The following is a 12,685-nucleotide window of genomic DNA, read 5'->3' on the forward strand; positions in this document are numbered from 1 at the left end:
TTTTGGTGTAATTTATTCAGTGTAATTAAATAAGTTAATCTTCCTAAAAGTAAATGAAGATATACTCATATTTTATAAAGATTAGTAATTCTTTTTAGGTAATGTCTTGGATTAAAATACAAGGCATTATCGAAACCTATGGTCAACAGTCATTCATTCTCACTAAATCATGTTTATATTTGATCAGGATATAAAAAATATTAAGAACAATTGAATTGAATAAAAACTAGATAGTCATTCACAATAAATATAGTTTCACAGCAACATGGATAGATTAGGGTTTCAAAGAATCATCTCCGACCTAATCTCTAAGGGATTTAGCAACTCATAATTGAGTTTACAAATAGCATAATCAATAGTGGAATCAAAACATACATGAACCGATAGAAGGTTGAAGAAATCGCCCTCCGAGCCGTCTTTAGGTCTCAAAATCGCACTTTGCTCCTCTCAAATCGTAACCCTTGTTTTCAAAATAGTCTTCAGCTTAAATAGGCAACAACTGCTCCTAAAATCGTGGCACGATTTAAGTAAATCGTGACGCAATTTTTCCTTGTGTAACAAACCACTCAAATTAGGGTTTCCGTAATCGTGTCACGTTTTTGCCATTGTGACACGTTTTCACCAATGTCGAATGCATGTTTCTTGAGATCTCCAAATCGTGACACGTTTTCAGTAATCGTGACATGATTCCCTTTCTTCAGTTTCTTCAACTTTTCTTTCTTTTCTTGGTGCTTAAGCTTGCTTGTGAACTCCAAAATATCATAAAAAGACTTTGAAAATGTGAAATGACGGACTGTCATCACAACCCCAAAATTGAACCATTCCTTGTCCTCAAGGAATCTACTTGCAGTATTGACAATCGACAGTAAAATAACAATTACCTGATCAAGTGACAGTACCCAAAAGTTCAACTCCTTACTAGCTAAAGATGAGCTAGTTTGACTCGTACGCATCCACCAATTCACAACTCCACGCAATAAATTGAATAGGATTCACACACAGTCGACATGCAGGTCTACATATTACCATACGCTTGAAGAGTTTCTAAACATCAATCAAAATCAATATCACTACACACTTTGAGGTCTTTCAGGGTTATCACGGGTCTTAGGTGAAGGTGGGATAATATTTGGATAAGTAGGCTACACAAAATTTGAGTTAGGCACTCATACGAAAGTTAAAGCACAAAATTCAATCCTCTTGCCCCTTTGGAACATCAAAACTTCTATAGGTACTAGAGAATACTTGTAACTGTTGGGACAATCGAGTTTAAAGTTACTCGGATTTTCAATGATATGTCCTTTTTTCATTTTTTTTATACACCATTTTTGTGTGTATTATTTTTCATGATAAAGTTCTTCCTTTGTTCTCTATTACCCTCACCCCAAACTTAGTTGGTTGCAAATTCCAATAGCAACCCCAAACTTATTATTTAACAACATTCTACAATGCCTAACTCATATATAACATTTGGGTTAAATTCTAGAAGTCTCTGGGCTTCATTTGTAGTTTGTCACTAAACAAAAAGAATCTAAACCTTCCGGCTCAATTTGGCTTAAAAAGGATAAAATATAACAATTAAAATCAGGGTAGGCTTCAAAAGGCTCACAGGACCAAGAACTTTTGCCTCAGTGTGTATATGATAAATACCACTCAACAGTAGAGAAACAATGCAAGTTCTAGAAATGTAGTTGCATGGAACACTCTATATAAGTAAAATTGAAAAAATAAAATTTGGTCATGAACCTTACAGTGTTAGATTTCTAGGAGTTGTGACTTCCTATCCGGCACTGTCGTACACTTCACTTTTTAAACATCAAGTCACTCCTCCTTGTGAACTTTCGGAATACCACTTGAAAAAATATTTGTTTCTAGACTGAAAAAGGTCAATAAACAAGAAAATTCATCAATAATAAACAAGTGCAAGTTCAATTTCATCATAGGGGGATACAACTGAGTTAAACCAAAATGAAAATTAAAGACAAATTGTTTGACTCAACAATAGAAATAAAATACTGAAAATAAAGACATAATAAAAAGGATGGGTTGCCTCCCACCAAGCGCTTTCTTTTACGTCATTGAGCTTGACGCTTCAACCACTGTTAGGGTGGAAAAAATGATAGAAAGAATATATCACCCTTCTTCTTCCTCTTGTTTGGCAGGAATTCCATGAACTTGGCATAAAGAATCAGATACTCCCATGCACTCACGGTTAATCCTTTGGAATTTAAGCTCTCCACCTTAGAAAAGGACATGCACCCATTTGCACACGAGTTATTTCTTTAACCCCCGTTGGTTGAAACTTCAGAAATAGACTAATAATCTTTACCTGTGGATTTTCTTCCACCACAATATCATGACAATTAGTCTCCATCTGAACCAACTTCTTCCGAGACTAATATGCTTTCTGAACAAGATCACTACACTGAACATCAACCTTTTCAAATGAAAATTCATTTGACATCAAGAAATCATCTTGAATATTTTTAAGTTGAGTATTGTAATCTATGTTGACCACTTCTTGCTCTTTTTCTTTAACTATGTATTGCTCCTCCCAAAAGAGACTACCATGATAACCTCCACAAAAATCGAAACACATACTCAATATTGTTTCCAAATCCTTTATATGTAGAGATATCTTACGTTTTTCATATCATAGGATTTCAATCTCTTCTGAATCTACGAGCGATCGACTATCCCACATTGCTACAAAACTCATAGAAACCTTTCAGTAGCAAAACTCAAAGAAATATATTCGAAGAGCATAAATCATATTTTTTTTCAATATATAAACAAAAATATAAATGACATAAATCCTAAATAAAAACAAAATTGCCAAGTCAAAATGATTTAACAGACCCCAAAAACTTGATAGACTTTTAGCAAGTGTATTAAAAATGCATTTAAGTAATAAAATAAGTTTGTATCCACGAGGACTGTGTTAATCTCAATTTAGCAATATAGTAAATATTTAGGATGTATAAATTATTTTGTTTTCCCTAGGCAGTAGATTGGTTTTGATTGCATAAAATTAAATAACATAAAATAATGATTCGGTTAGAATTTATAGATTTGGTTAGAAAATATGAAGAGAGATGAGATCAGGTCTTTCGAATCATATATGTTCCCCTAATTGGTATACTGCACATATTCTTATGAATGATTTTCTAGTTCCACGATAGTTAACAACATAGTCCTAATCAATCCCTTGAGTTAGGACCCTCTTCTCAAACTTCAGTCCCTAATTGCTTAGGTGGTCTAATAATCTTTGAAGGTTTAAGCACGTTAACCTAATATCACTAACAAAGGATTATCCATTCCTAGACTAACCCTATTTATTAGAACAATTCAATTAGGTCTAAGTAGTAAGCTATGGTCAGTAGTCATTCATTCTCACTAAATCATGTTTATATTTGATTAGGATATAAAAAACATTAAGAACAATTGAACTAAATAAAAACTAGATTGTCATTCACAATAAATAGAGTTTCACAACAACATGGATCAATTAGGGTTACAAAGAATCATCTCAGACCTAATCTCTAAGAGATTTAGCTACTCATAATTGAGTTTACAAATAGCATAATTAATAGTGGAATCAAAACATACATAAACTGGTAGAAGGTTGAAGAAATCGCCCTCCTAGCCGTCTTCAGCTTAAATAGGCAACAACTGCTCCTAAAATCGTGGCACGATTTAAGTAAATCATGACACGTTTTTGCCTTGTGTAACAAACCACCCAAATTAGGGTTTCCATAATCTTGTCACGTTTTTGCCATCGTGACACGTTTTCACCAATGTCGAATGCATGTTTCTTGAGATCTCCAAATCGTGATACGTTTTTCAGTAATCGTGGCATTATTCCCTTTCTTCAGTTTTTCTTGCTTTTCTTGGTGCTTAAGCTTCCTTATGAACTCCAAAATATCATAAAAAGACTCTAAAAATGTGAAATGACTGACTGTCATCATGGGCTCAAGCCTAAATAGATACTATATCTACTCCCCCTTTTTTCATCAACAAAAAGTTAAAATAAAGACAAATAAGAGAAGTGAGAAAAACATATAATGAGATAATTCTAGTAACATATCAGAGTAAACACAAAATATAGATATGGTCAGAAGCAATTAAAAAAGTATCAAAGCAGTAGTGAGTAGAAACAGTTATCAGAAACTAAGCATGATACAACAGGAATGATAATAACAAGATAAATTGGTGTGCAATCTATTGTTTGGCTTGTTTCTTCATCATCTCCATCATATCTTGCATCATATTGGTCATCTTTTCTGATTGCTTCTGCATTTCTTCCTTTAGCTCATTGTAACCTCTGGCATGTGCTTTTTCTCTTACTCTGAATTCTTCTTGCTGTTCATTCATTCTCCTCTTGAGATTTGCATACATCATCTTTTGATAAAAAAGATCTCTTTCCAGCTACTTGATTATTTGCTCTTGAACAGAGTCATGTTTAAGTTTCTCAAGAATAGGAGCATCAACTTGAAGTTTCAACTTAGTTAACCAGGTTAAATCAATATTCTCTAAATGAACACCTGCAATATGGTAATCATAGATTTTTTCCTTTACATAAAAAGTCATTTATAAATTTATGTTAACATTTTACTAATTATTATTAGAATAAACAGTAAATGATCGTATTTTTTATTTATCTTATAAGGCAAATCAAAATATGTCGAGTTAATAAATAATTTCGTTATATAGTTTGACAATAATTTGTAGATAAATCGATGAACGAATAAATTCCATTAATATTTAAAAATTTAATAAACTATAATCAAAATTATACATATTATACAAACAAACATAATAAAATATACACACGCGTTAGCATAGTAAAAAGAGCGGAAAGACGAGTGCTCGTCTTTCCGATATTAAATATAATTTATTTAATATTTAGAACAAAATTCTATAAAATTATTTAGTAAAATAAAATTAAAGTAAAAAAACTTCTAGAAATTTAAACAATATATAACTTTAATGCACAATTAAGTTTTTTATTTATAAACATCATATTCGGTCAAAACTATAATTATCAAATACCAAATATTTATCCTTCAGATAAATATCAAATCTATAAATATGTTTTTAGTACTATTATTTATTAAATCACAGTTTATGATTTTTCCTTTATTTTCGTATCTGTTGGATAAAGATGTTTGAAAACCTTGTAATATAGTAATTTAATAATTGAAAGGATTTGAATGGTCAATACTATAATAAATATGTTTTATGGTTTTTCCTTTAATTTCGTATCTGGTGGATAAAGATGTTTGAAAACCTTGTAATATAGTAATTTAATAATTGATAGGATTTGAATGATCAATACTATAATAAATATGTTCATATGTAACATAAAATATTTTGTGAAAAAATAAAATCTATAAATAGGTCTCCTGATACCAACCTTCTCATAATCAATCCATTTCACAAAAAGAAAACTATACATTTGCAGCTCGCTATTAGGGGAGATGAGGAATTTGATACCCTTATCAAGGGAACAATTCCTGGTGGTTGTGTCATTCCTCACATTGACAAGTCCTTGATCAACAAACTGCCAAAGAATGAGTTTGCTTTTGTTGTCATTTGGTGATGTTTATTTTAATTAGGAGGTATGTTTTTTATTATGACTTGAATTGATTTGAAATAATGGTGATCACCGTAGGGTAGTTTTATAATTTTGAAGAATTTATATGGTAGTGTGTAAATGAGAAGTTTCGTTTCAGAAAACCTATGAATAGTTGTTTTTTTTTTTTTACCACATAAGAATTTCACCATTTACACACTACCATATAAATTCATTCAAAATTCTAAAACTACCCTACTGTGATCACTATCATTTCAAGTCAATCCAAGTCATAATAAAAAACACACCCCTAATTAAAATAAACAGCACCACATGACAACAAAAGTAAAGACTCGTTCTTTGGCAGTTTTGTTGATCAAGGACTTGTGAATGTTAGAAATGACACCACCACCAACAATTGTTCCCTTGATAAGGGTTCCTCATCTCCCCTAATAGCCAGCTGCAAATGCTTTGGTGTGATCCTCTTCACCTTCAAATCTTAACCTGCATTTCCAGCCAGTTCAAGAACTTCCGCAGTCAGATACTCTAGAATTGATGCCAGATAAACTGCAGTTATTGCTCCCACACGTCTGTTATATTGGACCCTTTGCTTCAGCTGTTTGTGGATCCTACCCACATGAATTTGGATTCTAGCACGAGAGTAACGAGAAGTGTGTTTCTTCTTGTCTTTGTTAGCCGCGGTGGTTTTCTCTGCAACAAGACCCTTTCATCCTTTTCCTACCATTGCTTAATCACCTTGGAATCGAGAAAGAGAAAGAGAGAGAAAAGAGTTAGAGCAATGTATAGTTGTTGTTTTAATCTTTCTAAGTTATATTTGTGAAAGAATTTTGTACTATATTGATTTGAATTGAGAAATATATGAAACGATTTGCAGTTGTGTTTAAGTTTTGTTTTGGATCATATGTTTAATTTGTTGTTTAGACAATTTTTTTACCCATAAGTTGTTTAGATCGTGAAAAATAAGTGTTATGTTTATTTTGTCTTCACATACAAAACTACTTTAACTATTTATTATTGATTTACTTTTGGTATACTTATTACTGACACGTAATAGTCTAATTTACTTTCACAAGTACAAGGAAAGCTAAACTTATTGTTGAACTAGCTTATAAGATTGTTTGATCAAGTGACTGTTTGGTAAACTAATTTCTAGCTTTTTTTATATGTTATTTGAAGTAACGTTTAAGCTTGTAGATTTTTTCATTTTTTTTTCCAATTTTTTCATATATATATATATATGATCTTATTCTTCGATATCAAAAAAATTATATATAAAATATAATTTGAGAGCACGTTCCAGAATGTATTTATTTATTGAAAGTTTTGTTTCTCCAAATTAAAATCATAGTCATAGCCAAATAGCTATATATAGTAGCCCTAATAGCAAAAATACAAAAATAAACAGAACTCGTTGAAGGTGAAAAAGTTTTGATCAAAAAGAAACTTATGGAGCATCACAGTGAAGGAAGTGTTTCTTCAGATACTCATAAAAGGAAGAAATGTTGCAACCGTCACACTTCTAATCAGATCCAAAGGCTTGAAGCGTAAGAGTCCTATCTCTGTTAAAAAAAAAAAATCTATTATTTTTGCACCCTATATTTTATTTATTTATTTATACGACACTTAGATTTATACACACTTAGGCATGCAATGTTATGATATACGGATGGGTACAAGAAAACATGCATGTGTGATTTGACCGGGTTTCTTCACTCGTGGGATTATGTGATAGGGTTTTTACAGTAGGACAGACAACCCTAAAAGCTGCATCAAGCAAACTAGCAAACATGAGAAAGCGTGTTCTAACAATCAACATGCTTTTATACTATTTGGATTTGACATTTTTTGCTTCCTAGCACCAGATGTTGTTGACCTTCTACATAGAGTTCAAAGGGTCATGTACAGCACAACAATGTCATGACTCTTAAGTCCATTAATGTTGTGTTTAGGAGAATTGGTTTTGCAATCCAAAAAGGCTTAACGGTGCAGTTTGTTGTCTGCTTACCTTATATTCATATGTAATTAATCTTTGATATATAATAATTTTTTATATATAATAGTTTATACGCCTTTTTTATTTTATTTTTTAGGGTGTTTAAGACATGTTCATATCCTGATGAAAAACAAAGGTTGCAGTTAGGCAGGGAATTAGCCATGGATCCTACCAAGATCAAATTTTGGTTTCAGAATAGAAGGACTCAGTTGAAGGTATTTATGAGTGTTTTTTAAATTATATTAGGGCTTTGTGTGTGTTTTATACATGCATGGGATTATCATATTTATGTGTTATTTTACAATGATTCTTTGTGGTTTTGGTTTGAACAAAACAGACACAAAATGAAAGAGATGATAATTGTACACTCATACAAGAGAATGATAAAATAAGATCTCAGAATAAAGCTATGAGGGAAGCCCTTCAAAATGTTATCTGCAGCACTTGTGATGGACAAAAGTTGAGAATAGAAAATGCTCGACTCAAAGAAGAGGTACGTAAATCATTAATACAATATCAAGTAATGCAAAAGAATTATGTGTGTATTCATTCTTAATTATTACATGCACAATTTTAATGGTTAAATATGTTTAGTCCATACATACACAATATTCTCTTTGGTGACATATCCGACACTTACATGTCTTAGGATTTTCGTTTAGATATTTTTTTGGGTTTTTCCTCTTTTGTACCAAAAAGAAAATGTTTATAAATCTTATAATACTACCAATTACCAAGTCTCTATAAAAGCAAAACAAGGGCTAAAATTAAAATATAAAAAAATGTTTGTATGGACTAAACTTCAAAGATTGTGAATTAATTTTATAGGACAAAAAAAATTAAATATAGTTTAAAATTGCGGTTACAATGTAAACCTTTCTATTGTGGCAAAATATAGGAAAATATGTTTGATGCGGTTGAAATTGTAGTAGCAATGTTGTTGCGGAGAACTTACTTTTTAAAAGTCTTTTATAATGCGGTTGCTTGTAGTGCAGACCGCAATTTAAAACCATGTTTACATGTGTTGTATTTTGCATTTATGTGGTCAATTAAAATGGTGATTTTTGAACTTTTGTAGCTTGTTAGAGTATCTAGCATTGCAGCTGGATACACTGGAAGTTCATCAACATTGCCAAATGTTCCTTACCAACCTGCTGGTCTCTCTCATAAGGAAAAATCACTAATGTTTGACATTGCTACAAATGCAATGCAAGAGCTGATTTTTCTTATGGAAACTAATGAGCCTCTTTGGATGAAATCAAACAATAATGGAAGAGATACTCTTAACCTTGAAACCTATGAAACAATGTTCCCTAGGACTAATAATCAGTTAAAGAATCCGAATATTCGCATCGAAGCTTCTAGAAAATCTGGTGATGTTATCATGAATGCCTTGACCTTGGTTGAAATGTTTATGGATCCTGTAAGAACTTCTTATTCTATTATAGTGTTTTTTTAGATTTGAATTCACTAATTCAATTTAGTTAACTTAATTAAGCAAATTTAAAGATTGATTTTGTAGAACAACACAAGTGGATGGAGCTATTTCCAACTATTGTGACAATCGCAAAGACTATTGAAGTTATATCTTCTCGAACGAAGGATGGTCTTGATGGTTCTTTGCAATTGGTATGATTAATTTTTTTTCGCTGTTCGGTTAGACTAACACTTATTTTAGATGTATTTTTGTATCGATGTATTTTACGATATCATTCAATAATTTTTTTTAGATGTATGAAGAGTTGCAAGTGCTTTCACCACTTGTTCCTATTAGAGAATTCTACTTCCTACGTTATTGTAAACAATTTGAGGAAGGATGGGCAATAGTTGATGTTTCATATGAATTTCCTCATAACAAACATTTTGCTTCGAAATTTCGAGGCCATCGTCTTCCTTCCGGTTGCTTCATCCAAAACATGCCTAATGGAAAATCCAAGGTAATTTACTTTTAATTGAACACTATAAAATCTCATTTTGTTGGACACAATTTATTATTAAATTAATATATATATATATGAAGCATTTTTTAGTCACTCTTGTATATTTTAATTTATAGGTTACTTGGATTGAACATGTTGAAGTTGAAGACAGAAATCCAGTTCATATGCTCTATAGAAATGTTATCTATAGTGGAGTTGCATTTGGAGCTGAAAAATGGCTCACTACACTTCAAATAATGTGTGAAAGGATTGCTTCTTATCTTATGGATTCAGGTCATTCTACCGGTCATCTCGAAGGAGCGTAGCTATATAATTTATATTATTGTTTTAAATCGTAGTTGCGGCCACAATATAAATGTTTTAGAGGTCTTTGTAACCACAATTGTGGCTGCATTTGTCGGTATTTTACCGCAAGATAAAGGTTCACACACACAATATTGCATGAATTTCGATCATATATTTAATTTTCTTGTCTTGGAATTTTTCAGTGATTCCATCACCTGATGGAAAGAGGACCATGATGAAGCTAACACAAAGGATGGTAACTAATTTCTGTGAAAGTATAAATGGATCAGCTAGTCATAGATGGACCACATTATCAACTTTGAATGAGATTATGTGAGGAAGAGTCAGCCTAATGGTGGGGTGCTAAGCGCATCTACTACCATTTGGCTACCTCTCCCTCCACAGACTGTGTTCAATTTCTTGAACAATGAAAGAAAACGATCTCAGGTTTGTTAAATACGATCTCAATTATTATATATATATATACACACACTTATATATAACTTAATGCTATTATTCAAAATATACCCTTAGATTAAGCCATTAATATTGGGAATAAATAATGACCATTATTAATATTGTGAATAAATAATGACCATTATTAATGCTGTTTTTTGAAGGGAGATTTTTTGCTTTGAAAGTATTTTTTGAAGGGAGTTAGTAAGCCTTTTTTTTTTACATTAAATTAAAAAAAAAATGTTTACTATCTTTAAAGAATGTGAAGCGGATATATATTTTTTAGCCGTCAGAATTGCACCTCTTAATATGAATAAGTGAGGATTTATGAGTTCGAACTTCCGTCTCTACTTATTGTATTATCCTTATCAACTGAACGAAGATATAGTATGATTAATATTTATTTGATGTCATATGAAATACCTTAGAGTTAAAAGGTTTTCTTATTAACATTATTTTTCAATGTTGTTGCATAGTCCAATGTACTTTCCAATGGTAATGATGTTCAAGAGGTTGTTCATATAGCAAATGTTTCGCGCCCTGGTAACTGCATTTCCGTGTTTAAGGTAAGACATGCTTCCTCCATTTATTTATTTATTTTTATTTGGAGAAAACTTAGGTACAATTCATTTGGTGCTTTTTGTATGGTTCTTAATTAAATTCACCATGATTTCCTCAAATTTATAATTTTATCAAAGTTTGTTATATCCAAAAAATATGTATTTTTATTTAAGAACCATACGAAAAGTACCTAAAGAATTGTACCTAAATTTTCTCCTTTTTAATTATCCATTTTGTTTCCCATTCGTGAGGGTGTTCTTCAACTCAACTTGAAGTAGAGGTCACAAGTTCAAATCTTAAAAATAATCTCTATATCTCTACAAAAGTAAGACCACATACATCTACCCGCCTTAGACTCCATCTGATGAGAACCACGTGTACTAACGGCCTGTTTTTTATACTTTATAAAAAAATATTGACATTCAATAATTTTAGAGATTTATTTTTAGAGATTTTTAAGAAAAGCATAAACTACTTTGTATTTGTCTATCATAATAAAAATTATATTTTAGAAAGAAAAAAAAAATCCTCGATTGAAATATTTAGATTTTGTTTCAAGAGAAGCTATAACAAAAAAAAGTTTCTCTAATATCGATCGAACTCTTTAAAAGGGTCCATTTAGGACCTTATACCATTTAAAGTAACTTTAACAAATGTCGTCAACCCCATAAGCTTAGCTTAATTGTTATGGATGTTGCATAATATATGCAGGGATCAGGAAAAACAGACAATTTTCGTCGGATTATGGTTTTTTACTCCAACCACTAGACCACTTAACCCAAAAAAAAACAGACAATTTTTGTCAGATTATGGTTTTTTTCCTAATGTATTTTGTTAATTTGCAAATGTAGGGTTTCAGCACAGGTAACAACAACATGTTGATATTACAAGAAAGTTGTGTGGACTCATCAGGTTCACTTGTGGTGTCTTGTCCTATTGATTCATCAATAATGAGTGAGGCAGATCCTTCATACATTCAATTACTACCATCAGGTTTCATAATTACTTCTGATGGAAAGCAAAATGAAAATAATATTCAAGGAGGTAATAGTGGTAATGATGATGTTGCATCAACAAGCTCAAACACAAACATTGGAGGATCATTGTTAACAGTTGCATTTCAAATTATGGTGAATAGTTTACCATCTAATATGGAGTCTGTTCCAGTTGTTAATGGACTTATTTGTAAGACTGTCGAACAAATAAAAGCTGCTTTGAATTGTCCTATGTAGTTCCTTATTGGTATTATCAATACTTATACTAAATGGCTAAAGTATTTAGTTCATAAGATTTGGCATAAAATCTGAAGGCACCTCTCTTATTTATATTACTGTATGGATTTGTGGTTGATACTTTATTTATTTTGTTAAAAAAATATATTTGTTTATCAAATTTAAAATATTTAAGTTGTATTGTATGATAATTTTTTGGAACAACAAAATTTATTATTCTATGGAGTGAAGTACAAATAATACTTAATCCGCAACTTAGGAATAGTACAAGGGTTACTCTACCTACCGAAACAATCCTCTAAAATTAAGAAGTAAGACAAAGAAGTAGAAGGTTTCAAAACCACTCAAAATACATAAAAGGCCCCCCTTTTTCCTACTCTAATCCACTTAAAATTGGAGTCTCAAATTTTTCTGAAGAAATCACATCTACAAAACAAGTGATCCTCCACCTCTATTTTTTCTGGGCACCATATACAATTTGAACTAACTCCATCCAACAACATACATCTTTTATTTAAGTTTTTGCGAGTAGGAAGTCTTCCAAGAATCAATTACCAAAAAAAATCTTGAACTTTTCTTGTCCAAATTCTACTAAGGCTCCTTCAGCTTGCCACATTCAATT

The 12,685-nt window shown here is 31.3% G+C and overlaps 1 protein-coding gene and 1 pseudogene across 1 annotated transcript; one reads left to right on the plus strand and one right to left on the minus strand.

Annotated features, from left to right (window-relative positions):
- Positions 1–5,889: 5,889 nt before the first annotated feature.
- On the minus strand, positions 5,890–6,320 carry LOC11441334 (histone H2A variant 1-like; annotated as a pseudogene).
- A 722-nt stretch (positions 6,321–7,042) lies between these two features.
- On the plus strand, positions 7,043–12,063 carry LOC25499840 (homeobox-leucine zipper protein HDG11). Its single transcript, XM_039827825.1, is given in 11 exon segments — positions 7,043–7,140; positions 7,687–7,804; positions 7,927–8,082; positions 8,668–9,012; positions 9,099–9,218; positions 9,320–9,526; positions 9,646–9,827; positions 10,016–10,143; positions 10,146–10,261; positions 10,747–10,836; positions 11,683–12,063. Coding segments are annotated over 11 exon segments (1,941 nt in total).
- The last annotated feature ends 622 nt before the right edge of the window (positions 12,064–12,685 follow it).

This window comes from Medicago truncatula, chromosome 7 (assembly GCF_003473485.1).
Source record: "Medicago truncatula cultivar Jemalong A17 chromosome 7, MtrunA17r5.0-ANR, whole genome shotgun sequence".
Taxonomy (NCBI): Eukaryota; Viridiplantae; Streptophyta; class Magnoliopsida; order Fabales; family Fabaceae; genus Medicago; species Medicago truncatula.